The sequence below is a fragment of the Fusarium verticillioides genome, chromosome 3 (genome assembly GCF_000149555.1).
Source record: "Fusarium verticillioides 7600 chromosome 3, whole genome shotgun sequence".
NCBI classification, from domain to species: domain Eukaryota; kingdom Fungi; phylum Ascomycota; class Sordariomycetes; order Hypocreales; family Nectriaceae; genus Fusarium; species Fusarium verticillioides.
The window spans coordinates 2,271,593-2,298,106 of record NC_031677.1 but is presented as its reverse complement, the minus strand read 5'-3'; the positions used below and the strand labels follow the sequence as shown (position 1 = coordinate 2,298,106).

Genomic DNA, 26,514 nt, shown 5'->3' with positions numbered 1-26,514 from the left:
CGAAGGCACAAACATAAGAAAAAGTATGTAAAATAAACCAAGTCCTCTTGGGCAGTACGTATGTATTTAGGTACCTACCCAGTCAGACAAGCTCGGATTCTGAGTGCCAGAGACCCAACGGGACGGTGATCCGGAACGCAAGCCAATCACTACAGTGCACTACATACATACAGTACATACGTACTATTCTTTTCCTTGTCGCTTCCTTCAGGGGCTTTTTGAGGGTCTTGTTGGTGTGTAGCTGTCCCCACCTTCTCGCCCATCCTTCATGCATCTCACCTGAGCCAAACCAAACCCGGGGACAAGAAACAAGTCAGTTTCTCTCGTGTGTCCGCGTGGCACATTTTATTTCTCATTGAGACGTTTCTTACAAAATAACACTGAGGCACATTGATTTCTCATGATAAGACTTTTAGTGTGAAACAATCATACCATATCAGTCATAACCCTAGGGTGAGCTGTCTGGCTGTTCAACCAGGTGTGAACTTGGTCAACTTAGTATGTAGTAGAGTAGTTAGAGGCACAAAAGACCCATCATTACTTCAAGGGTTACCCGCAGTTTCTCACCATATGTATGTACCTTGCCTCTGACTACTGCAAGCCGAACCCACGATGCAAAAACGTCCCTGACTCAAGGGTCCAGCCTCTTTGAGCTGACTGCTTGCCCCGGACCAACCATGAGGAGTCAGCTTTCTCCGCATGTCCCTAGGTTGGTTCTGGAAGGCGGTCAGAACAAATGGATGGCGACTGAGGGAATATGTGCAGCCAGTTACATGCACAGTAGGTAGCTGGGTAGGTAGGTAGGCTGCTCAACAAAAATTCATACATAGGTAGATTACCTAGCCTGTACGGCTTTCCAATAGTTCTACATCTTGCTCGTCGAGACCTATGTACTTACCTACTAATGGATTCAACGTCTCAGCCTTGTTCCTTCCTCTTTCAGCTTCGTCTGAAAGCAATAGACGGATAAATGGTCACGAAAAGCCTGGGGAAGACCCCACTACCTTGGAAGAAAAGAATGAAGTGCGTGCCCTGCCCCTCATCTTCCAAGACTACCCCTACCTTCCATACTTACAGCTGACCCCGCGCTATTCGGGCTGTTATCGCCCGATTTCTTATCGGTGCGATTTGGAGGCATCAGGTTGAGAATTAGGTACGCTACTTTATAGGATGGATGTCTCGTCATGATATACTTTGGGACCTTATTCTAAACGAGGCTCACTGCGGTTGTGCCAAAATGCACAGTATCTTTGATCGTCCATGTGCCTCTTGGTAGGGCTGGCAGCACACCATCGATGTCACCAGGTGTCATTTCTGCCCGTCTCAGGTGGAAAGATAACAATACAGTGATCATCCGTTGTCTTGATAGGATATCGAGGGCGTCTATCAAAGCCATTACAATCGATGCAGTATTCTTTCATGCACGGTGTCTTGTCAGTTAGTGTCGCGTGGTTGCAGACCCCGGTATTGTGTGTGCCGTATATAAGACATGACTGTTGGCCTGACCTCTTGAGCTGCTCGTCTGACTCGGTCAGACATGAACTTTTCTGGTAAACCAGATTACGTCTTGATTACCTCGAATTATCGAAGCCAATAATACCCAGTACCGCTGAAACCGTTTCACCCGCAAGCATCAGATAAGTAATAAGCTTAGGTTTATTAGCACCCTAGCCACTGTGAACACCGTATAAAGAAACATACAGCCTTTTCCTTTCTTTCTTTTTTTCTTTCTTTCTTTCTTAGGGGGAGCAGTTGTCGTGAACCCGATTCTGTTCAAGAGGCTCACGGATGCTTGGCAAGATGATAAGGAATTCAGACATATATATCAATTGGCGGGGAATATCTCATCTCTCTTTAAATTCCTCTACACGTGGGCATCAAAACTAAAAGGAAACCTTTAGGTTCTGAGTTTACTTACTTTGCTCCTCTGCCGCCTTGATGTGGCGTTGCTTGGATAAAACTGCTTGGTTGATGCATAACTCAAGAGGCAAATTTGCTGTCTTATAGATAGCAGACCTACGAGCAACATCTATCTACCAATCAGCATGGATCCAATGAGACTTCAGGTTCGTTCTCAGTTACCATGGGTAACAAAAGGCGTGTATTCTTGATTCTAACTAGGGTGCTGGTCCCTTGATTCAAATGCCTCTTCCATTGACTTAGCCCTTGGTGCGAAGCAGAGTCAAACTTAAGTTCTATTTTTCTCACGTCTCGATTATTTCCTCATGTGCCTCCATTGCGAAGTCTTTTACAATGAGTAATCACCTATGGCTGATGGTTTCAGTAAGAGATTGAAGATCTGTATTGGATCGAATGGGAATAAACCTACAAGCAAGATTGTGGCGAACGAATTAATTGTCTCATATGAAAACAACTCCAACTACGAACCCGTAGTCTACTTTGTTGACAATCTGACACTCAATGCGTTCTTCCATCTAGTAATACGATCCAATCTGAAATCGAATCGTGTTGAAGCCATAGAAATCAGAAAAGGGATGCTGGCGTCATTTGTCTGGTAGTGGTGCGTACCTTATTATTACGGATACAGCAAATACTCCGTATCGCAACCTGCCTTACAGTTGAGCTTGAGCTTGTTACCTAAGGACCTAAGGTAGGTAGGTACCCAGTACCTTAGTCCTCCTTCCAGCGCTACGCTACCTCCACTGTATCTTGGAGGGTTTTCAGGGTCAAGCAAGCACTAAGTACCTATCTATGTATCAGCAGGCAGTGGCTTCAATCCAACCCCTGCCAATCAGATTGTCTGATGACTTCACAAGCCCTGAGAGCAGCCTATGATAACGGCGCAAATCCCCGTCTTCTTCACGCTCCTCAACATCAATCTCTCAGGCTCCTCTGAAAGCTCCCATCTCGACAATCAAACTTTCTCTTGGTGGTAACAAAGTTTAACGTGCACCACCAAGGTTCATCTATTTCCTTACCTATAATTTTCTAAATCCTGCGGTGCAACGCCCAATTCGCCCTCTCGGCATTCCCTTCGACTCACGCTGACTGGGCTGTTTTCTTTGTGTTTTGGGTCACAAGCCAAGACATAGCCCTGGCAATACGGCCCCATCCCCATCCTTAACATTGACGGCCTCATCCGTCGTCACCCTTCAAGGCCCAATCTTGGAATATCGATAATTCAAATTATATCTATACGCATCTTGGTCTATCATCTATCCTTCTTTCTTGTATAAGCGAATTCCTCTCCTATCTGACGGCTGGCTCCAAGTTTTCAATCGACTTCCAGGCAATCGAGCCAACCGAGATTTCCTGCTCAACCCCGCCATCCTGAGAGCAGACCCCGTAACCCTTTCATCACGACTTGACCTGTGGTTTCGGCCTCTCCTTGGCCGACTCCAACTATGCTACAGATGCATGGAGGACAAAATGATCATGGTACTACCTGCTACCTGCCACCACTCTTGGTCTATGTCCTCCTGTCAGCTAACCAGGCTTTCTTGACACAGGAGCCGAAAATCACACTGGGGATGATGAACGTGGACGAGAGAAGCTGCCAATGCCCCTCTCGTTGCCAAAGAACCGTAGTACGGGAAACTTGGCTGCCGCAAGGAACTCTTCAACTCAAGATCGAAGCAGAGCACGCATGTCCCTGGATGCGTCCGCGGCCGCCGCGGCTGCCGCTGACCTTGAAGCTATCGCCAGGTATGTTGAGTGAAATCATGCGTCACGGAGCCCAACTGTGGCGCCCACCCTCGGTCTGCTTCCTTGCTGACCACCATATCAACTCCAGGTCTCCCATCATGACCGATCACGAGCATGGCTTAGGCCTGTCCGGCCTTCGACGAATTAGACAGACACGCCCACCATCCAGAAACCCTACTTTACCAGGATCCCGAGCATCTTCGCGAAGCCCATCCGTTGCCGCTCTGTCTCGTTCCACTTCGATGAGTACGATGGCTGCCAGCACCGGCAACTTGTCGCTCACTGGTGGTCCATCAAATCCCAGCTTCTCCGACGATCTTTCTCGCTTCCCCTCTGAGTCTTTGCATTCTTTCTCTTTCGCCAATCAGTCCGAGGACTTTTTGCACAACCGACAAAATGCCCTCAAACGGTCCGTTGAGTTCATGAAGGACCATATGGGTCTTCCTATGAACTCGTCGCAGGCTGCTCTTGCAAGTGCCCAGGCAAGAGTAAGTGGCGATGTCGAGACACAGAATATGCTTGACCTACTCGCACAGGCACAGCTAATTAGAGCTCCAAACTTGCCAAACCCCGACGATTCTTACGCCCCGGCTCCTCTGACCGGTCCCGCTGAGGTCTTGGAAAATGTCTTCGACAAGAATTTTGACCCTCGAGCATCCAGCACAGATCTCATCAGTCCTCGCCAGACATCGCCACCACCTCGACGGTCAAGGGTTGGGACAACAAGAAGATCCATTCCACTTGAGCCAGCAGCCTATGAGACTGCCCATGTTCAGGATCAACCAACTACAGCTTCTGCTAGTGGAGGAGGCCCTTCAGGCTCGAAAACTACCCCAGTCCGTCCGACGCTGAGCCTCAAGCGAACAATGACAGATATAACGGCCGTGTCGGCTCAAGATAAACTTATAGATACAGTTTCGCAGCCTTTCTTAAGTGGTCAGCCCATATATCAAGAACCATTAAACTCGCCGTCCTTGGCCCAACTCCCCAGCGCCACAGCGACCAGTTTCCCCACCCAGTTAGGTCCTTCTGTACATGGACACACAAACCGATGGGTACCCGCCGCTCAGGCGATCTTTACAACAGAAGTTAAACCTCCATGGACCATTATTGCGGCAAACGATCTCGCCTGTCTGGTATTTGGCGTTACAAAAGCTGAGGTGCGCAAGATGGGCATCTTGGAAGTTGTACAGGAGGAGAGAAGGTCATGGTTGGAACGAAAACTCTTGAAGCAAGCAGATGATGAGCTTAATGAAAGCCAAACGCCCTCGGGCCAAACAACGCCTGCAGCTTCAGCAGCTTCGGCACTGCTTAACGGGAGATCTGGAATAACAGCCCAGCTCCTAAGCAAGCCAAATTCGAGGACTCAGCCACGAAGTTACATACAAAGACGTGCACAAACGGTTCACAGCGGCGACCCAAGCCCGCCCAAGACCCGGGGCGGCGGGCATAATCAGACGAATTCCTCTAGAGGAGTGCTGCTATGCGGTGACGTGGTCCCCATTCAGAAACGCAACGGTGCGACCGGTTCTGCTAGTTTGTGGGTCAAAGAGAAGAAGGTCGGATTGATCTGGGTTTTGGAAGAGATTCACGAGGACGTCGCCTACATCACCTTGGACGAGGACGGCATCGTTCAACAGGTCACCGGCTCTACTGCTCCCATCTGGGGGTTCGAGTCAATCTCTACCGGATTCGATATAGCAAGACTCGTTCCACGGATTCCCAGACAAGGGATTGACCCTAACACAGGAGAAATCGACTTTGCCCAGGTTTCAAGGCGGAGATACTTCACCTGTCCTCACTCACCCCAAGTCAATGTGCCTTGCACAGTTGAGCAAACCCGCGGCAAGCTAGAGCTTCGTGTTTCCACGTTCCCTCACATGGCTGGAATTGTCGTGGTAGAGCCAGAGACGCTTAAGATCCGAAGCTCAAACGCAGCCTTTTGCGGTGCGCTCTTCGGATTCGAAAAGGCCGATGGCATGTCGATAAATGCACTCATCCCAGAATTCGACAACATTCTGGGGTCATTGATAGAAGAGGACGGTATACAACTCCTCGATGGTATGGTTGTTCCTGAACATCGTTTCAGAAAAGCTTCGGCTTTCCTGGCCTTGAAAGAACATAGACCTGACGCTGCATCTGCTTTCCTCCATCCTGCTGGATTAAGCGCCAAACACCGAGACGGATCCGATCTGAAGGTTGACGTCCAGATGCGTGTAGTCAAGAGTGAAAAGAAGACCGTTGTGATGAACGAGACAGTCTTCGAAGGCAGCGATGAGGACAACGCCACCGGAGACGAAGCCTTCGAAGTGACCCATTCAGAAATAGTGTATGCTTTGTGGATTACTTATTCTCGCCATCTCCACGGCACTCAGCCTCATCTCGGGCTCGAAACCCCTACCCGGGCTGGAGCTTTAACTCCTCTCCACCAGCCATCACCTGGCCAGACCCCTGCTCATACGCCTCTTGAGATTGCTTCAGATGATGAGGGGCCTCGAAAGAACGTGTTGATTGCTGCAAGTTCACTATCCAAGCATTTAAAGGATGCCGCCATGAATGCTGCTGCTAAGATCACGGGGCAGCAACCAAAGCCCAAGCCTGAAGAGGCCACTCCAGTTCCCAAGGTCGTCGAGCCTCCCCACAAGAAAACGATCAACGACTATGTGATATTGGAGGAAATGGGCCAGGGTGCGTATGGTCAAGTGAAGCTAGCCCGGCATAAACAAAGTGGCAAGAAGATTGTGCTCAAGTATGTTACCAAGCGACGTATTCTTGTCGATACGTGGACTAGAGACCGAAAGCTGGGTACTGTGCCCCTGGAAGTTCACGTCTTGGAGTACCTTCGCAAACCTGAGCTACTTCATCCCAACATCGTCGAGATGCAAGGATTCTTTGAGGATGACGTGAACTACTATATCGAGATGATTCCTCATGGTCTGCCAGGCATGGATCTCTTTGACTACATCGAACTCCGAACCAACATGGACGAGTCTGAATGCCGCAGCATTTTTGTACAAGTAGCCAATGCAATCCACCACCTCCACACCAAGGCTCGCGTGGTACATCGCGACATCAAGGATGAAAATGTAATCCTTGATGGAGAAGGCAACATCAAACTGATCGACTTTGGGAGTGCTGCATACATCAAGAGCGGTCCATTCGATGTCTTCGTAGGCACAATCGGTTAGTAACTCAGCCCGCCTAGAGACATGCCATAATTTGCTGACTTGCTACCAGATTACGCTGCTCCTGAAGTTCTCGCTGGCAAGCCTTATCGGGGCACAGAGCAAGACGTTTGGGCACTAGGTATTCTCCTCTACACCATTATTTACAAGGAGAACCCATTCTACAGTATTGACGAGATCATGGACCGTGACCTGCGGATACCCTATATTCTGAGCGAGGAGAGTATCGACCTCATTCGATGCATGCTGGACCGAGATGTCGCTAAACGCTACGATATCAACCAAGTGCTAGAGCATCCTTGGTGCCAGGCTGCTGTTGAAGAATGAAACCTGATATTTTACAAGCCATTGAAACAATAAATCGTCATCAAGCCTTGTCAACGGGAAAGGAAGCCTTTCAGCTGTCACTTGGTGACTCATTTGGTTACAATACCTCTTTTGGAAAGTCGAAGCCTTCTCATTTCCCCTTTGTTTTATGCGTTAGAGATTATTGACACGGAGCGATCGAACGAAGATAGAAGAAACATACGATACCTACTTTGGATACTAGGTACTATGCTGGGAAGGACAGGCGAACACTTTTTTGGAACCTCCGGCGTGAAGGATAAAATGGCCGGATTCTCGAGGAGCGGGGTAAATAGGACACGGAGTTGTTTCTTGGCTGTTGATTTTGCGAAACCTGCGGATAGAAGCGAAAGATAAAGGATATATTTTTTCCTCAACTGCATAAGCAATCCAAGTTAGACACACTCTTCATGTTCAACTGTATATATGTCACAGATCTTATCCAGTAAATGAGAGTTCGGCGATAATTCCTAGTTCGGTTGGCCCGTCGGCTGGGCCAGCCTCCTTTGACTCTAAATGTCTAGATCATGAGCATCCTAACGATAACTCAACTCAGGGTTCGCTCTGAAGTTGCATCGGCATCGGCATTCAGGTACAGGGCACTCAACGTGTCTGGTAAACCACTGGCGGGCGTGGTCCAGATGCAAGACATGTTCGCATCGGAGGCAAAATGTAGGAAACTGACCAGCCATCTTCGACTCACTCTTCTCTTCTGGCTTGTCGGAACGAGGGACGCCCACGATCTCGAGACAGACCACACAACGCGGGAGGTGTCGACCGCAGTTGGGACAACTCACACCCGCATTGATGCTCGTCGCGAGAAGTGGGTTTCGAGACTCGAGAGCCGATGCTGCTTGCGCAGAAGAGGCACCTCCGAGATGCGGTGGCTGGTTGGCAGTATTCGCGAGTGATGTCTCGGCGTCGCAGAAAACACAGCGGAGGGCAATTTGGCGTGATGGTGGTTTCAATTTGGGGATGCCGTCCCGTTTCGAACGCTTGGTTGACTCGACGTCAAACTTTGTGCGCTGGAAGAAGAGTTTATGGCGCTGAAGATGGGCACGGTAAGTGTTGCGCCAGGCTCGACAGCGAATGTCGTCTATGTATCTCGGTGCACAAATGGACAGCACGAGGGTCGCTGTCTGAACGTCATGAAACTTTTGGATGTAGCGGGCAAAAATATCAACCATGGGTTCTGTGATACCTGTGAGGACGATGCCTTCTATATCGCCGTCTGCTATCGCCAATGTGATTTGCTTGTTGAGCCACTGTGTGAGCTGATCATCGTCAAAGTTGCGAATTGCAACGTAAACTCGGTCAGAAAGGGGAAGAGATAGCTGGCTGGCTATAGCCGTCCAGTCACCTGTAGCAATCAGCGATGATATTGCTCGGAGGTAAGGGTCGGTTTTGGAAGCAACAGCTTCATCAAAATCAAGCTGTTCCTTGTTCTTGGCAGGCGTGCTGTCCCCGCTGCCCATAAGCTGTAGGGCCAAAGACACGAACAAGAGTTCAGGGTGAGCAGTGCTGGCTTTCTTAAGGATCTGTATGGCTTCCTTATGATCCCCTGTAAATAAAGCACGAGCTGCGGCCATGGTATGAATGGTGGTGGGGTACTCGGGATCTGCCTTTCGATTGCGGCCTTTTGGATCATGCTTTTCAGAATCACCCCAGCCGCAGATTTCAAGGCATAGCTGACGATGCGCTGGCCACTTGGTAGCTGCTCCGTTGAACTTGGGAAGACGATTTTTTTTGCAGAAACTTGCAATGGTACGTTCCCATGTTGCACGATCAGGAGGCGTTGCGCCAGGAGGTAGTCGAGTAGAAGGATCACGGCCTATGACAAGGTCAGCTGGGGTCTGGGCCATTTCCGCTTCTAGTTATTCACCAAGATTATTTGTCCATATTGAGTGAACACCAACGTAGCTGAGGTCAATATTTGAGAGTACCATGCCTCCATCATCAGCGTTATCCTCAGCAGCTTCAAGATGTTAGTATGCCGTGAAGAAGAGTAATGTCCGGATACTTACTCGCCACCCAGTCCCATATATATTTCACCCACGGATCGTCAGCCACAATGTCTCTGTTTGCTACTGCGTCGAATAGGTATTTCTCTTTAGCACGTAACAACATGTTGTGATCAAGTACGTTCTGTGCTTCTCGGGGCAGACCTTCAGCCTCAGCTAGTGAAGCCAGCAACGCGTCGTGGATTTCTCGGCATGAGCCCAAGCTATCGGATGCTAGGGACATCTCACTGGTCTCGCTTTCGACAATCTTTGTGTCTCCAGCACGTGGCTTTATACCCTTTGGAGCTTGGAACTCGTCTCTTACGAAGGCGCGCAAGGCTCTTATCTTAGCTGCAACGGTGGAGGCTTTGTGAAAGGCTTCAGGAAGTGGCCTTGTGGTTGCCCCAATATCTTCTATAACCACTGAAGTCATGTTATTTGCCTTCAGTAAGGCCTCCGTATCTGCCCGGACATTTGCACTCTCTGGTCCGAATAATGGCACTTCTGACAAAGCTTCTTCGATAAGAAGAGGCCCTAGCATGTCAGGAGCTTGGGATGGCTCAAACTGCATCACGCTGTGGTATGGGGCGCCCTCTATACGGGGTTAGACATGTCCAAACCATCGGGGATCAGCTTGAATTACCTTCGAGACCGCGATGCGGTGCTTTCCATGGTACAAGTTTGTAAACATGATCTGATGTTTGCGATGGTTGTTCGAGGATTTCAAAGTTTCCATTGGCTCGTAAAACGAGGAGCCGTGGACGAAGGACGGGGGAACTCAATGTCACCCAGTCAAAAGCAACAATGCGATCATTCTTCCTTGATGTTTCGACATATGAAACATCCATCTCATAAGACTTTTGAACTTGGAGAAGTTCCGGGTTGCTAGACCCAGAAGATGGGGCCTCTTTATTGGTGTCCAAGACCTTGAGCTGTCCCGTACGAGATAGCACAGCAATCAAACCACGATGATCACGGCAATATCGAAGTGACCGAACAAGGGAATACTTTCCATCGGCCAAGAAAGGGTCAGAATCAGTCTCGATGACCCGGTCAAGACGCAATGCTCCACCCCACGGAAGTTCATCCTCCTCAATTGCTTGCATGTATGCGTGAGAAGCCACGGGTCGAGATGTCGCTCGACGGTCCCAGATCATTACTCCAGGGTGGTCCAGGGCGGAAGAAGCAAAATAATTCTGATCAGCATAGTCGATTGTAAGATTGTTGTTGCACTTTGTTTGAAATGTGACAATGCTTGAAGGGTCTAACAAGAATCGAACATGTGTCAGTTTGCGCAGAAATTCTCTTCGTCTGCGAAACCTACCTCGAAGGTCGTGTATTCGAAGACCCTGAGCCTTAATGCCCACAACAAGAGTCTGGGGGCTGTCTTCGAAGAATTTTATGCTTGACACAGAGACACTAGGTTCAAGGCGGGTTTTTGGTTCAGCAATGTTTGTTGCATCCGAGGGAAACCCTTTTGTGTTCTTGTCTATTGAAGACAATCGACTGACATCCCAGATGTGAAGGCATTGATCCATTCGCACTCTGTCCAGGCCAACTGCTAATAGTCCGGTTGTGTTGAACGCGACGGCTTGACAAGTACGAGACATCTTGAGGCCCAGCTCCACGTACGCATTAGATCCATCGTCAATCCTGAGCAAATTCACAATGCCACTGCCCGTACCAACGGCAAGAAGGCTGGGATTGGTTGGCGACCAATCGTAGGTTGTGAGGGGAGGAAAGTCATCGTGGCGGGCGAGTTTCTGGTAGTCGAACTTCCCAGCTCTTGCATGACCAGTTGGTTCGTAGACCTGAACAACGCGGTGCTGCAGGTTGATATGAATGAAGTTATCATATGAAGGGTTGGACGACCATTTGACGAGCCCAGGTTCAGGGCGATCCATGATGAAGGAGAATTAGCCCTGTGATGGGTTTTTACATAAGCATCAATCAGTAGTTAGGCCTCCTGGTAATTGAGTTTATCTTGAATGAATCTTCAAGAAGAGAGATTGGCGGCGCCTCTAGCTCAAGATGAATCCTGGCGATGAGTCGAGCGAACAAGGTTCGGGCCAGACTCTCGAGAACGGCTTGAAAATAAATTTTAAGAAAATCTTTGATATCAGAGCTTCCCCTTTGGACATTTGGATGCTATAGACATTAAAGGAAAACGTTCTTGATATATAAAGAAGATAGTCGTTGGTATTGGATTCGATGGTGTCAAGCTTAGATGATGAACCTCTGTGCCAGGTGCCTCTCAGGAACACAGAGCACCTTCCCTTCCCCACAAGCCCGAGCGTCTGACGCTACCCCGAATCGAGACGTGCCTGATAAGATACCACCGCAAGTCCCTACTAAGATAGTACCTAGGGAAAAAAAAAGTTGGCCATCTTCGTATGCAATTCTTCAGTAACTACCTATTGTTCAACCTTGACCTGGAACCTCATTTGAACATTCTCTTCGCAATCCCACCCCATTCTCGTTTCATAATCCTCTCACGAGCCATAATCGTCGCCATGGGGCAAAAGAGAGGATATTCGGAGATTGGGTCTCCCGAGCCTCGTAACCGTCCATCATTCAATGGTACAAAGAAGCACAAGTCGAGCAAGTCAAAGCATCGACCGAACGAGGGAACTTCAACGTGGGCCAAGAAGCGAACGCGCACTATCGAACGACTCCTGAACCGAAACCAAGAACTTCCCGCCAACGTACGCAATGATCTCGAGCGAGAGCTGGGCGCTCTCAAGGCAACAGTCTCAGACAAGAGCTTCCAGAAGCTACGAAGTGCTATGATATCGAAATATCACATGGTTCGGTTCTTTGGTAAGACCTTCTCTGGGCGTGATTCTCCGCTCCAAAAGAATGCTAACAAGGCGCGATCCAGAACGAAAGAAGGCATCGCGATTAGCAAAACAGCTGCGAAAAAAGATTGAAGAGACCGAATCTACAGAAACGGACGAGATCGAGGCATTGGAGCGTGACTTGCATGTTGCCGAAGTAGACGAGGCGTATACACAACACTTTCCCCATGCTGAACCCTACATCAGCTTGTACACCAATGCCAAGCCAGAGAAGGACGACGAAGACAAAGACGACGACAAGCTTGACTACACACCACTCAAGCATAGGGGCCTACTGCATACAGCGCGACCGCCAATATGGTCGGACATCGAACAGGCGATGAAGGGTGGCCCCCACGCATTGCGAACTTTGAGAGAGAGACGGCCAACTGAGCTTACAGAAGAAGCACAGCCAGAGCGCCGCCAGAAAAAGCCCAGGGCAACGACTACAGATGGGGCTCTCAAGGCGCAGCCGAAACCACAAGCCACGAAGGAAAAGCCTGCACCTTTCACCAAGGTCAAGGGGAAAGCTGCTGTTGCTCCAAAGAACCGCAGAGAACGCAGATTACAGGAGCGTCAGGCTGCACAGCCAGTCGTCAAGAGTGACGACGATGATAGCGACGAGGGTGGTTTCTTTGAAGAGGATTAAATACACCATGGGTAGGAGGTTAGAAGGGTGTGGCTGAACTAGAGAGAGTTTTTACATATTGCATCAGGTGTTGGTAGATACCCTGCGACGCTGATGGGTCAACCCATTGTATGGACCTACCTATCTATAGCATAACCGACACAATCAATCAAGCGTAGTTAAGTTTGGTTTTTCAGAGCCTAGTTCTGTCTCAGGTCAGGTCATCCCTCTGTTTGTTTCGAACGGCGCACCTCCACTATAGTTGGCCAGAAAAATAGACCCCTCACAGCCACTCTCACCACCTCACCAACTCCATGATCACATTGTAAGCGTTTCCCTCTCGAAATGATGCGGGTTGATTGCGCATTTGGCACGCACAGTAACCCAATCGATTCGGAAGTAGCAGTTAAAGCCGGTCAATCTAAGCTGTTCTACCAATGAGGTCTGGTCGCCTACTGTATGTATGTACTTCGCTTTTGCGATATTCCAAGAGGCATCCATCCATTCTTCACTGCTTACCGCAAGGCCTCGCCTGGTCATGAATCACAGCTATAAATTGCAGAGCCAGCTCTCCACCTTTCTTCCTTTGCTTCATGTAATCAGTCGAGCTCCTCATCTCCCCCAAACTTCTCCTCTTATCGTTTGACATTTCATCACGCTCCGCCTAACTACACCTTCGGCACCCAAACACTGCGTCGGCCAAAAACACACCCAAAGCAAAATGACGTCTCACGGCCCTTCAACTGTCAGTGGTGGTATCCCTTGGGATGAACTCATAAAGTTCGCTGAGGAGAAAAAAGCCGAAGAAGCAAAGACGGGGCATCCTGCGCAGCTTAACAAGCAGCAGATCGCCGCCATCTCGCAACTCATCGAGCTTGTTCATGAGATTGAAGTGGAAGATTTCTGGGTTAGCGATTTGAATCGTGAGTTTCCCCGCCAGAAGTGAACGTCATCTTCATATCAAGTTCCTAACCATGATCATTTGCCAGAGTACTGTCAGCAGAACAAGATTCCAACTCCTCAGTTCACTCAAGAGACCTTCAATCAACAAGTCTACGGAATGCCTTTTCCTCGATCTCGCGTCTTCTGCAATCTTCCATCTGAAAACATCAAGTTTCCCCAGGAGGGCCGTGGCTACGAGACTGGTCAACAGGTTCCGACGTTCAAAAAGGTTCAAAAAGCTAAAAACTTTGCTGCCATGCACGCACTCAAGTACCTCCGCATCGAAGAGCCAGCACCTCGAGGCAGCAAGAGAGCCCCTCCAGAGTCACAAGAGTCTCCTACGCATGCTAGGATCAAGAAAGAGAAAGACAACTCGGATGGCGGCCTCTCCATGGCTACTACATCTCTTCGTCCAGGCGCTCGCAGCGTCCCAACTAGTACTCCATTGGCTTCTGCCACCACTCATGGCCCTACCGTTCGTGAGCGCGTCGCTGGTCTCGGTGAGCGCATGGGCTTCGGTATTCCTGAGTACCATATCGAACAGGACAATGAACAAGAAGATACCTGGAAAGGGCGTCCTATTTTCAGGCATGATGGGCGGATTCCGGAGAATATGGGTGTTGTAGACGGGGCCGTGAGAAGACAGGAAGCTGAGATCTTGGTCGCGGAGAAGGTGCTTGAGTGGCTGGAGAAGGAAGAGAAGAACAGAGGTGACCAATATGCGAGCCTCATGGACTCGACCTCCTGAGCGGTGCTTTATGACTCACTTTCAGGTTTTGCCGCAGGAGTTCTTTTGCTCCTAGCTAGGCGATAGGGCGAATCGAGTTGATCAGAATGAAGAGTCAACTAAGCGGATGTCGTTGAATCATTGAATCAATCCTTTCTCCAGTGACGGTTACGTGCATCAAAATAGTCCTAGTATGCCGCCTTATCAAATTGCCTCTATAAAATAGGCGCTTTTGGGATGACTTCTGATGTCTACGAGGTCAACGTCTATCTCCCCTTCCTCCACCCTGTCGAGGACCCTTTCCAAACGGGGGACTTATCTTCAACCCAGCTGGTAGATCAGAAATCCACTGACCGTCTTGCCACAGTACCCCAACATCAACCTTGCGACCTGTCACCAACTTGAAGTACTTGGTGCTCAAAACCCCCTGTTCGTCGCCTTCCGTCAGCAACACTCCATTGTCACTCAGCCACCACTTCACGCCACCCTTCAAGCTTGCTTCAACGTCTATCTCGATAATCAGCTCTGCGTCCTTACGCATCCCGCTAACGACGCCTTCCTCGGGCGTTCCAGTTGAGCAGTGGACATGATTACGACTCATGGGCTTGAGGCCGCCGGACTCGACGATGCGTGGCCAAAAGTAAAAGAAGGATCCGTGAAGGACACGCTCAGGGACGTTACCTCCCTCTAGTGTCATGGGCGCCAGAAGAGCGGCTGACTCAAGCTTGATGGAGTGACCTTGGTTGGCACGGATGAGATAATCGGTGGGGGTGGTGGATTTAGTATCCAGGGAAGGGTTCTTGACGGAGTTGGGCTTGAGTGTAAACCGTTGCTTGTCGTTAGAATTGACAATGGACTGGATGTCATCAAACGTGACCTTTAAAGATCGCAAAGGGCCCCAGGCGAGCTGCATGAGAGAGTCAGCAAGTCTTGTCCGCAGGAGGAATACTCAAGGTGTGTTTGGATCCCCCGTACCACAGCATCCAAGGGCGCATAGCCTTCATCATCAAGTTGGATGCCAGCATTAGCTGCTTGATGTCTCAAGAGCTTGGACAAGGCCTTCGACACCTGCACCTCTCTTCCATGACCGCCGCCGCCGCCTTTCCCTCGTCCCCTGTCGCCTCTTGATCTTGGGGGTCTATTCTGCATCTTGCCCTCAACATCGAAATGAGCCTCGTCAGCCATGATGCCGTGTTTGCGTTGTGCAAAAAAGTTGTGATGAAGTGGTTGATGTGCAGTGAAACAGTTCCGAGGTAGAAAACGTGGTTGGATGGAATTCGAAAAGACGAGAGGGGAAATGCTTCTTTTTAATATTTTATGTGTTATGATAGAAGACATGAGTCGAACTCCCTCCCATTAGTGACACTCACTTAAAGATGTGAATTCTTGCGAGAATCCAGTGGGGCCGGCCGACCTTGTGGACGACATGCCTCACCCGCATCTCCCGTTTCGGCCTGACTCAGCCTCTACGTTAGGTACCTAGAGGGGGTGTCACGTCTGCATCAACTTCATCCGTGTCCATGTAGCCCAAAGGACCAATTGCAGCGAGAATAACATACACATTGAGTCTTTTAACAATATCAGATCCAGCAGGCACTCTAGCATCAAGGTATTGCTTAAACTTTGGTGCTGCCACCAAGTCAATGGCATGTATCCCTTTGTCTTCAACTCAAAGCTCTTACCAGTACAACGACATCGTCAAGGTCAAAGTCAAAGAAAGGGTAACAAAGAGCCGTCATACGCGACCAGGCCACATCATACATTAAAATAAATCGGTCTCCACATGCTTATCCCGATGTCTTCTCGACTGCCAACCCGATACAAAACAGTTATAAAGCCCAGGCTCGCTCTGTCTTGTTTCTTGCATGGTCGCTCCTCATGCGCCGTTTTCAGAAAGCAAACCTCCTCCCAAACACCATAGCACTGTCCTCCCTGCAAAAATGCTGTCCTGTCAAGCAAAATGAGCTTATCTATGGACAGTGAGTGTGTGTACGTCAAAGAAGAACGACAACGTAATTTGCCGTCCCCAACAATCGCAACGAATCATTTGGCCGAGCCGGATGCGAATCAATGGAGGGAATAGAAAGAATAAGAAGTTTCCCGTACAAGCATAAAAGTATATAAATAGCAACGTCCGGCGCTCGAATCGTAATGTATAGGTAGTTGTACAGTCGTTAAATCAATCAAAGTCATTGGTCATTGGCATCATCTGTAGCTGCCAGCAGCTGCAGAAGGATTGGCGGACGCAATGCTGTCCCGTTTGGGTCTTCTGATCATACTGCTGGTCCGATTGACCATGGTTGTTTGCCCAAGAGAGGTGTAGCGTTGTGCACGCTCTTCGGCAAGTTTGTCGACGGCGCTATGACCGTGGTCTTGCTGTGCCGGTCTCTCCATGTATCTTCGAGGAGGTGTTGCTGTGTTAAGTGATGGCGTCGCCAGCCTAGACACACCGAGGTTCGACGAAACAAAGCGCCGGCGCGGGATGGCAGATGTACTATCAGTTGACGGTGAAAATTGCTGCTGCTGCTGCTGTGACGTTTGATCCTGCGTCACAACTCGAATCGTACTGCCAAGCTCAGTAGGTGCTCGAGAAGGCGCTCGGAACCTTGATTCTTCCTCGCCCTCTTCGCCGACCGTGTTTCTACGGTTACGGACGAATAAAGATGTTCTACGGCCTTCATCAGGCTCCTCAGTACCAGCTCTTCTGGTTCTTAGTAGGAGCGATGACTTCCTGCCTTCGTCGGGTTCTTCGGTACCAGCACGGCGAGATCGAGAAACCAAAAGAGAAGAACGCCGATTCGAGATCGGCTCGATCGGTGTCGATGGTATCGAGTTGGACACACGTGATGTAGTAGGTAGAGAACTACCATTAAGAATGTTGAGCCTTCTCTCTTCAAATTTGGATAGAGTCCTGGGGCTGGTAAGATGTTCCTTGGCGGCACTCTGATCGTTTCTCCCAATGCTCTGTCGATGTTGAGAAAAGCCACTAAAGTTTTTGCCAATCGTCGGTGTAGTGGGCGCGTCATTCTGAGCAGGTGGTGGGACTTCAATTGACTGCCGCGGTATACGTGTCTGGGTAGCGTCCTCGCCCAATGCGAGGCAAAGCTCTGTTAAGCTGCGACACACACTCTCAGCCTTTCGTCTCAATTGGCGATCAGTAACAGTTGCGTTAGAGCCTATCGTGCTGGCGCCGCTCGAAATGGGCCCAGGTAAGCCAGGCGTTCCCATCATGGAAGCGAGGGTCATGGCATCGTTAGCAGCAGACTCTAGGGCCTGGTAAACTTCTGTGTCGAGTAGAACCTTGGACTTAGCAAGGGCGGATTGAAGAATGGAATGTGACTCTCGGTGGTGGGAGGACGTGGTGCTAACGGCGTCGGCATTCGTGTTCTGATGACCATTCTCAACTCGCTTGGGGGAAGAGGACATAGTCGTCGCTGTAGTAGTCGCCGTCGGAGGTCGGTCGTCTGATAATCTCGATACTGCGGCGCCGGAAGTTGAAGGCAGCTTACCAGTCAGTTCCAGCCGATGTATTCTTGATTTGAGGTCGTCTAGTTCGTCCCATACCGTGGAGGGGGCCGTATTCGACAAAGTCGATTCCGTTCCCTCAGCCCCGTTGCCAGTCTCATGACTTGCTTGACGCTGGAAATCGAATGACCGGACCAGAGGGGAGGAATTATATGTCTTGTTGTGACCATGACCCATGAATTTGTACGCAGAGCCTCGGTTTTGCCCACTTACATTATTGTCCGTAACAGAGGATCTTCGACGAGAATACATGGAATTTTCGGAACTAGGTTCCTGGAAAACTATCGATCGAGGTGTGGTGGGGGACGGCCGCATGGTTGAGGTCGAGCCTCGCATGCGTCCTGCATCTTCTCCAGGATGCGCAGATGCTGCTTTTTCTCGTGGCAGTGTGCGATAAGTTGGCATGCGAGAAATTTCAGTGGCCCGGTCGTCTTCGTAACCTCTTGATCGTGATCGCGCAGTGTCTTGTTGATCAGAAAGACGGCGCCGAACCCTAGGAGGGGACGCAGGCTGATGTATAGGGACTACGGAGGATAACGGTCTTCGGTGGGTAAATCGCGTCGCTCGGGACTATGCAAGTTAGCCTCAGAGCTGGGACGGATCAAAGTCGAGTTATATCTCCGTAGACAAGCAATTGAGTACGTGGTGGATCCTGAAGAAGTTCTGCGCAGCCTGAGTCGCCATGCACAGCGCAGTCGGCATCACAGAAAATGGCGAGGGAGACAATAAGAGGCGATGGAAGGAGGGAGCTTACCACTACGCTGCGGTTATCTTCTTGGGAGTGCTCGTCTGTTTGACGCTGGGAAGTTTCCTCCCTGGCAATCTTAAGGAAAACGTCGCCAGTATCTTCATTATCGAAGGCGCCACGGCGGCTTGAGGCTAAAGGAGCTGACCGAAGTGCATCATCATTACCCCTGCCCTCCAAGGCGCGCAGGGTACGGTCATGGTTGGTGTCTTCGACTTCGTCGCCGGAGTCGTGGAAACGCGGCCTCGAATTCATATCGAGAGTGAGGCTCTTGCGGGAGCCTGAAGATCGGAAAGATCGAATTGGGGGAACACGAACAGCGGTTGACGGCGATGATTCAGTGCTACTATTGGAGGTGAGAGGTGGTCGGTATGAAACGGGAGGGCGATGGGAGGCAGATGCTCGCCTCTCATCTGAGTTGGTTCTGGACAGCGTTTTGGGCAGAAGTAATTCGCGTTGGCCAGATGGCGATTGCTGTGGTGAATTATCACTTGAGGAGGGCCAAGTGGATTGACCTTCCTGGGCGGCTTCGATGGCTTGCAGGCGCTCAGAGTTCAAAGAAGGTGGTGGGCCAGTCGAAGAGGTACCAGCAGTCGATCTTCGCGACACCAGTGGTCGCCGAGTCCGAGACTTAAAGGTTGGAGGAGCAGGATGCGGGGAGATCGCGTCAGGTACATGTGCGTCAAAAGATGCGGGACGCTTAACCCCAGGCGAGAGTTGGATCACCGATGACGATGGATGAACCGAGGACGTCCTGGAATTGTTTTGTGAGAGCAGTCTTGTGTCGGATTCGTTGGATGACTTGGGTTCGTTGGGCTGCGAGGTTGAGGATGCCGTGTTCGTTGATGGGTCTGTGGGCGCAGATGCAGAAGCAGGCGCAGATGTTAATGCAGAGACAACGTGTTTTTCGTCGCGGTGATGCGTTGTTGGGTGAGAAGTGTGAGAATGGGTCGTCGCGAGAGTTGCCGGTGCTGGTGTTGTGCCGGGGTCGGGCGCTGTCAATGGTCCACTAACAGCAGGGCTCGGGGGGGACACTGGGCCTGGGTCTGCTGATACAGATGATACTGTGGTCGGTGCGACTGAGACAGTCGGAGTAATAGTACTGGGGTCTGAATTGGGTGAGACAATTGACGGCGCAATCGAAGACTGCAGAGGAAGCGCCGCTGATGCGCTATCCACAGTGTTGGCGAGTGGTGAGGTTGGTGTTGAGGCTGCTGCCGATGTAGTTGGTTTGTGGTCAAGGTAATCGCTGGTGAGGTCGTCCTTGTTATTGTTTCTCGAATCGAGATTTTGGTTTCTGTTATGGTTGTACTGGTTGCTGCTAAGGGACAGGGGGTCACCCTTATTAGCTAGGGGCACACTTCCACAGCTGCTGCTTCGCCGGTCAGTGAAGCGGAAAGCGGGCAACTTGGAAGAACTGTGGCTTTGCCGGTGTGAGTCTGCGTGGGCAATGACAGTAGATGAGGAAGCGTCAGATTGGAGATCAGCTGTGGCCATAGGGAAAGGCATGTTCCCAGACGCAGGCTCCTGGTGATGATGATGATGCTGATGCTGATGCTGATGCTGACTGTCAGGGCCTGGCTGGCCCGCACTGGTGAAACCGCCTTTTACAGTCATGGTCTCGGCCGCCGGAGCATTAGAGCATCCCAGCAAGTGCTTGCAGACAGATACGACGTCAATCGACTGCGAAAAGTCTCGCAGGTTCGCCGCAGGATAATTTTGTTGAAGGATTGGTTTCGCACAGAATATCCTGATGAGTTGATAACACTTTCAAACTGAGAAAATGCCCAATTCGTCACGTATTAGTTATTACAATGATTGCATGCGGCAGTGGTCGACTCAGTTTTGGGTCGTCTCCTAGAAAAGAACAATGAACTGAGACACTCGAATGCCTATGACTCGAGAGGCCTTGGATTTTGGTGTTTGGTCGTCAGAGCGGCGTTCCTGGAGCGCGCGAAATGGGTTCCTCCGAAACGGGCGAAGAGGATCAAAGAAACGTCGTCGAGGAAACCTGGGCAAGTGAAGTTTGCAGAAGTTGAAACAAAGAGGGGAGCCGAGGGTTTAGGTTGCTAATACGATATTATGATGTGAGCTGAAACCGCGGGACTCAAGTAAGAGAGTGATTGATGTTGGCAGACACAAGGAAAGAAAGATGATGAAGTCGGTGTAGGTGAGGGGACGAGTATGCCCAAGCTGCCCAATAAGGAGGAATACGATGGGAACCCAGACGACGTGTCCGTCCAAGAGCAATGGGATTGAGGAAAAGACTGAGAATGAGAATGAGACCAGGAGAAAAGATAGGTAGAGCAAGGCAAAGGCGAGACAAAGAAGAGGATGGGTTTCTAAATGCTGCTTGAATAATTAGTAGTTGACCTCGCCAGAAGCCGAGACGAGAGGGGACGAGAGGAGCAAGACGTCTACAAGGGCTTTAAGATCCAGGATGGACGGGACGGTCCCTTTTTCGCAACGGATGGATGGCAATAACCAAACTAAACAGGGGACCTACTCAACAGCAGAGATTTAAAGGATGAAGGCACACGGTTAAACTCTTGGCTACCTTGTCATGGATATAAAACACTGCCGACGAGTGGTAGAAACTTTGTTTATATGATGGGCTATTAAGAAGGAAAGGCCTCAATCACATCTTCAAATGCGGTCATGGTCACCGATTGCTGAAACATCCATATCAGCACACGACGATATCATCGTCGTTTGCGTGCGTGCGTGCGTGCCTCATTGACTCGCTCGAATCTGCGAACCCTGGTAAGTAGAGTGGAATCAGTGGATGCAGTTTCTTACACAAACGATACCGGAACCATCTTTCTGGCTTGCAGCAGCAGCAAGCACATCAACAAGCCTGGTCTTTTCTGACAAGGAACAGGGAGCAGGGGACAAGGGGACGTTCGTTTGTTGGATCTTCAATTGAGACTTTGGAGGTCTGCTCCCTGAGCCTGCAGCGAACCTAGACGCCGTCGTTCGTTGACATTGGCATTTGATGCTGTGTTGCAGTAACCGACAAACCATCTGCTGCTTTGAGGCACACTCGGCAGTTTCTGGAGTACAGCCTACCACGCGCACCCCACAGGTACGGAGTACAGAACGCATATTGTAGTTACCTACTTAGGTGCTGTACCTTAGCTAGGTTGGTTGGTAACTAGTCTATGAACAATGTTCATGCCCCTTTTCCTAGCATATGCTCTCCATTTATACATATCACTTCGCTTTGCTCCTCCAGGCATGATATCCGTGATCTGCCAGTGTCTGTTAAAGATAACGGCTAGACTACTGACCTTACGGGCCGCACATGTATCATACCCTTAATGGGCCTGAGCTTCGCCTCGTCTTGTCCTTGGGCCATTGGGCCCCTTCGGTTTGCGGCTAGGCATTGCCCCCCAATCTTCAGTCTGAGTCTCAAACCCTCTCTCCCTTTACGGATATCAGCTCCCTCATCGTCCATTCGGGAATGTAACTCACCTCCCTTGTCGTCATTTATTTAGTGGCAGAGCATAGACCACCGTTGAAATCAACCACCCGATGACCTAACGGTAAACGGAGGTCGGATGTGGTAGCAAACCCTGCACTGGGAGCCAGCCCGTGGCTCGAGGAGGTTGGTTCAGCAACTTCAGCTCAACGAGGGATAGCCGCAAACCTCTCAACCCTTGTTAACTTATGTATCTCCATCCTGGTGCTGAAACAGAGGCTCTCTGGGTTGCGTTGCATCGGTCCACTCTCATCCTACGATACGTATTGACACTTTCGACGCAGTGTCAAGGGGCACAAAGCAAACATAGAATAAGCTGATTGATTGAATAAATTGTCATGTTTTCATCTTGAGCAACAATTTCCAAGGCGCGTTCGCTTCGCATAAGTGTCTCTTAGCATGATATGTACATACTTAACTGTTGTGATCAACGGCTTCAGTACCGCATAGCACGGAGTTCCACAGGGCTAGCAAACGGCAGAGGAACAAATCCCCTTTGACGCGAACCATTCTAGCCTCGCTCAATTTCTTGCTCCCTCTCGGTTGCCACCATATGTAGTGGTTGAGGCGAGCAAGGGCATCCCCTTGTCCAATCCTGTGAATACCCTCAGCGAGCGCTTTCCTCCTCTTAAACGACGGCTCGCCTATTATTCCTGCAATAGAAAAGGTGGCTAGCTGTTTTGCTAAAGGTGCAGATCTATGGATTTTGGCTTCTTCCTGTCCGCGGAGTTGATGCCCTTATCCATTGCATTGGAAAGGACCTTACCCCATATCAGGAGCGAAAGTTGCTGTTAGGACAACAGTCCCTCTATCGTAAGTTTCTCAACTTGCAAAAGAACCTGCTAAGAGGTCTTACTCGCCTTGTTGTGGCCGTTTTACTTTGTCACGGTCTGGCCCCCTCGTGTGAAAGTATAAGTCTAATACTAAGACAAAGAGACCTGGGATACTATCCCGATTGATGCCATAGGCGAGAGCATATATGAATCCACTTTATTTATGTCTAATACTTGATCCGTCCAGCTACATATAATATTCCTTTTCCATTTCAGGTCCGTTCGGCTTATAAATCCTTAGCATTTCACTAAGCTTTTCAAGTGCCCTAGACAGGAAATAGCATGGATATATACAACCGAAGGGCATACGCCTGTCTACTCCGTACTTCATCCATTCATGTTAGTGATCCTGGGGTGCTCTTGTCGTGACATTGGACAGATAAAGTGATAACGGTAGTTTCTATCCCACGAAGCATCGATTTCCCGTGTTGCTGGTGAGCTTGCTCAAATAATGCCATCCTTCGAAATTAAGTACACAGCATGTGCTCCCTGGATGGAAGATTACTCTACAGGGTACCCAAGCTCGATTGGAGCTTTAACAACAGTCCTGGTCATCGGGCTTGATAAATCTTTTCTGATGCTCAGATTGTCCATCTGGAGGTTCCACGTCACATGTGATGCTCCTCTTGAATTGTGACCATTACTTAAGGTTTTTTTAGTTGGTAGTATAAATGTCTCATCGTGGTTAATTGTTATTTAATGGTATGTCTAGGTTTGTATTTATAGAGCACCAGCATGCACTAAGAAACTCGATATAAAAAAGGTAAAAAAAACCATCTCAATTGTAAACCAGCTATATTTAGCAAGAGACCAAAGTCAATTAGAACAATACCGAGCTAAAGTATATCTGGCACAGCTGGAGTGTTCCCGGTAACAAATGTATGAAAAAAAAAATCAGGTAGCTTACCCTACGCGCGGATGACGCTTGAATATCACGGATACACAAGGACTGGGTAATGGCAACAAACGATAATACATAACTGTCTCGCCTACCATACCAGTCATGGGAGATATAAAGAATGATATAAAAGGTATCTTCAAAAGAATCTTCAGGAGACAAAGTGTTATCATTCGTCTCTAGCATGATTTGCCTTAATTGCTTAGCCTGGTGTAAGTAAACATATAAACAACCTTGGTGACCAAGAAACAGAAGATAAATCAAGTAACACAGCTCCAGCTCCATGTATCGTCTGATTATCATCGTCTAGATTGAGATAGAAGTGTATTTAGAGACCTACAACCTTCAAGGCAATGACAGGACTAACAATAACCACGTATGATAATAATGCTGTATACCAAATTTAACACGACTTAATTCATTCTGATGCGAGTTACTGGTACTGACTAAACCCAACAAGAAAACATAACGGCTTTGCTATAGAACAACCCGCCTAATAGATACGTAGTCATACAAGGAGAAAGTAAACAAATCACGTGAAATCATGGCAGTAGAGCTTAAGTAGAATACCTCTGGGTCCCAAACTTGATCGGGTTCCTCGGGACATATGTAGTGTGCTCACGTTGAACCTGAAACAAACAACCCTATACCCATGCACGGAAAAATATCGTTGCACCTGATATCCTTCCCTAATGGACCAGCCAAGAATCAGCGTTTATTTCTCTTGATGGTGTCATATGATCCTGGGGAATATCTCTTTGATACCACGTAAGTGGTCCATTCATACGCGGACAACGATTAGGTTTCGATGCAATTACAAGCCTAAACACGAAACCACATCTTTGTTTCACTATAAAGAAGTAATCAGCCACCTCGATATATCAGTTACAGTGCGTAGAGTCAGTTCCCAATGTATTAAGTTACCGGCATTCAGTATCATGTGCGTGCAAGACGGTCGAGAAACGACGGAGGACCGAGGCCATCAGTAGCATCGAATGGAGACCTGCTTTTATATGAGGTATACTTTTCAATAGAAAGTACGGTGTACATAGTAGAGAAACAGGCCAGTTCTATCATATATCCCTACTGATGTTACCGGAGCCTCAGTTTCAAGTCATCACTCAGCCATCCGTGATACAAGGACCAGAACCATGGGTTGCCCTGGAGACATGTGATTTTCGTCTCAAATTTGCTGTGTCCGAGATCCACAGGCGAGCGAGTTGCAGCATAAGGAATATGTGACTGGGTAGATATTGAACCGGCGGCAACACAATACAGCACAGCCATTGATTCGAAACAAGCGCAGTTGCGGCTATGCAGTCTACAAGGTAGTGCAATGAGATGAGAACGACTTTGTACTGTGCAGTTGTCTGATAAAAAACTTGGGTTGAATCCTAGAAGTAGTTACTACTGGTTCAAGCTTGGGACGAAATTGCACAAACTTGCCACAAAGAAAGAGACGTCTAATATTCTGCAACTTTGCTGAACCTCTAGGGCACTATGAATTGTAGAATCGAGCAGCCAACTCCAATTCCTAGTCTAATTCCAAGTCCAAGCGCCTGGATCTCAGGAGTCAGGGGATAGGAGAGCCGGGAGGATGTTAATGATAATGGAAATGGTGATCGAGAGTTGCGCAGTCGAGGGCGAAGCGATCCTGTAATGGAGAGTCTCGTTTCAGATCAAGACCCGTCTTATTTTTGGGTCTCGTGAAGGTGTGTGTACTTTTACCGGCGAGGATGTAGACTATGGTTCCCAAGAGGACAAGACAGCCCTGTGTAGTAACTAAGGTACAGTCAAGTACTCCCCATCCTGTGCTGCAACATTCAGGTAAACCATATTCCGTACACATCGCCTCATCAAAGGAACGGTTGGAATCCTCTTTGGTCATTCCGAGGCGATTTCGTAAACGGCAGGAGATGATGGAAACCGACTGTATTGACGAAAGCTGCAGGGGTAATAATAAGGGATATTTTAGCTTAGTATGTACTCCGTACATAGATTGCTGATCAAACGTCTAGCGCAGAAGGCCACGAGTTTTGGAAGAAGAAGCCTGCAAGCGTAAACTAAAAAAAGGGACTCAACTCGATATTGGATGTCATTGGAGATTTGCGTCCTTATGGTCCAGGCAACTTGACGTGCAGTAGGTAGTCAACAACCGATGCAGCCAATCTTGTCTCTTGACTGTGCGGTCTGAAATTTCCTTCTTCTCCTTGGGCACTTGGGCTTCCTCTGACTGAGTGCATCTGGTAGGCGAGCGAGCGAGCGTTAGAAAAAAAGCTGAAACTCGATGGGGCTCATGATTTCCCCACTTTTTCATTCCCTAGGCCAGGGGTTTCAGACTGTGAGCCACTCTTGTTGTAGCTTGGCGCCATTTGATCTGCCGTCAGAGGAGGCTAAGGAGGAAAAGTGCGGCCCGGTCTGTTTCTGAACATGGTTGAATTGATTGGTGGCTGAACTTGCTGTGGATGAATGGAGATGGACGAAGTCACGGAGAGCTTGGGTAGCTCGGCTTGGATCTGCTTCTTTCACATACTGACGGGAAATATCTCCGACACAGTTTTCAATTTCTCATCAACTAACTCCTAACTTGACTTGAGGGACTTGCGTGCTTGGGCAATGGATCAGGACAGTGGCAAAAAGGGAACTTGACTCATTGCAATATTGGATTGTGATGTGGTTCTCAGCTTGATAAAAATAAACCT

At 49.2% G+C, this 26,514-nt stretch overlaps 8 protein-coding genes across 11 annotated transcripts; 3 read left to right on the top strand and 5 right to left on the bottom strand.

The window, feature by feature from the left end:
- Positions 1-82: 82 nt before the first annotated feature.
- Positions 83-1,186, bottom strand: FVEG_08218 (hypothetical protein; the record flags this gene model as incomplete). The annotated part of the gene is made up of 3 exons (XM_018897070.1): positions 83-159; positions 581-716; positions 1,076-1,186. The coding sequence occupies 3 exons, from the start codon at positions 1,184-1,186 to the stop codon at positions 83-85; spliced, it is 324 nt and encodes a 107-aa protein (XP_018754635.1).
- A 1,641-nt stretch (positions 1,187-2,827) lies between these two features.
- On the top strand, positions 2,828-7,669 carry FVEG_08217 (CAMK/CAMKL/PASK protein kinase; the record flags this gene model as incomplete). 3 transcript variants are annotated; one of them, XM_018897068.1, is made up of 4 exons in its annotated part: positions 2,828-3,399; positions 3,471-3,666; positions 3,755-6,849; positions 6,904-7,669. In XM_018897068.1, the coding sequence occupies exons 1-4, from the start codon at positions 3,366-3,368 to the stop codon at positions 7,176-7,178; spliced, it is 3,600 nt and encodes a 1,199-aa protein (XP_018754633.1). In that variant the 5' UTR covers positions 2,828-3,365. The 3 variants fall into 3 exon arrangements, with proteins under 3 accessions (XP_018754633.1, XP_018754634.1, XP_018754632.1); XM_018897069.1 differs by having other exon boundaries at positions 2,828-3,666; XM_018897067.1 differs by having other exon boundaries at positions 2,854-3,399; positions 3,471-6,849; positions 6,904-7,178.
- FVEG_08216 (hypothetical protein) lies at positions 7,167-12,759 on the bottom strand. 2 transcript variants are annotated; one of them, XM_018897066.1, is made up of 6 exons: positions 10,521-12,759; positions 9,840-10,460; positions 9,221-9,790; positions 9,079-9,171; positions 7,390-9,027; positions 7,167-7,317 (listed from the first exon to the last, which is right to left on the bottom strand). In XM_018897066.1, exons 1-5 carry the CDS (start codon positions 11,098-11,100, stop codon positions 7,733-7,735), a joined length of 3,159 nt encoding a protein of 1,052 aa, XP_018754630.1. In that variant the 5' UTR covers positions 11,101-12,759; the 3' UTR covers positions 7,167-7,317; positions 7,390-7,732. The 2 variants fall into 2 exon arrangements, with proteins under 2 accessions (XP_018754630.1, XP_018754629.1); XM_018897065.1 differs by having other exon boundaries at positions 9,840-12,759.
- On the top strand, positions 11,590-12,682 carry FVEG_08215 (hypothetical protein; the record flags this gene model as incomplete). The annotated part of the gene is made up of 2 exons (XM_018897064.1): positions 11,590-12,016; positions 12,078-12,682. The coding sequence occupies 2 exons, from the start codon at positions 11,590-11,592 to the stop codon at positions 12,680-12,682; spliced, it is 1,032 nt and encodes a 343-aa protein (XP_018754631.1).
- A 623-nt stretch (positions 12,760-13,382) lies between the features above and the next one.
- FVEG_08214 (hypothetical protein) lies at positions 13,383-14,351 on the top strand (the record flags this gene model as incomplete). The annotated part of the gene is made up of 2 exons (XM_018897063.1): positions 13,383-13,584; positions 13,651-14,351. The coding sequence occupies 2 exons, from the start codon at positions 13,383-13,385 to the stop codon at positions 14,349-14,351; spliced, it is 903 nt and encodes a 300-aa protein (XP_018754628.1).
- A 238-nt stretch (positions 14,352-14,589) lies between these two features.
- Positions 14,590-15,515, bottom strand: FVEG_08213 (hypothetical protein; the record flags this gene model as incomplete). The annotated part of the gene is made up of 2 exons (XM_018897062.1): positions 14,590-15,237; positions 15,306-15,515. The coding sequence occupies 2 exons, from the start codon at positions 15,513-15,515 to the stop codon at positions 14,590-14,592; spliced, it is 858 nt and encodes a 285-aa protein (XP_018754627.1).
- Positions 15,516-16,535: 1,020 nt separating this feature from the next.
- FVEG_08212 (hypothetical protein) lies at positions 16,536-20,217 on the bottom strand (the record flags this gene model as incomplete). Its single annotated transcript, XM_018897061.1, has 2 exons — positions 16,536-18,425; positions 18,610-20,217. 2 exons carry the CDS (start codon positions 20,215-20,217, stop codon positions 16,536-16,538), a joined length of 3,498 nt encoding a protein of 1,165 aa, XP_018754626.1.
- A 4,583-nt stretch (positions 20,218-24,800) lies between these two features.
- Positions 24,801-26,039, bottom strand: FVEG_16272 (hypothetical protein). Its single transcript, XM_018905513.1, has 2 exons — positions 25,259-26,039; positions 24,801-25,206 (listed from the first exon to the last, which is right to left on the bottom strand). The coding sequence occupies exon 1, from the start codon at positions 25,806-25,808 to the stop codon at positions 25,413-25,415; it is 396 nt and encodes a 131-aa protein (XP_018754625.1). The 5' UTR covers positions 25,809-26,039; the 3' UTR covers positions 24,801-25,206; positions 25,259-25,412.
- Positions 26,040-26,514: the final 475 nt, after the last annotated feature.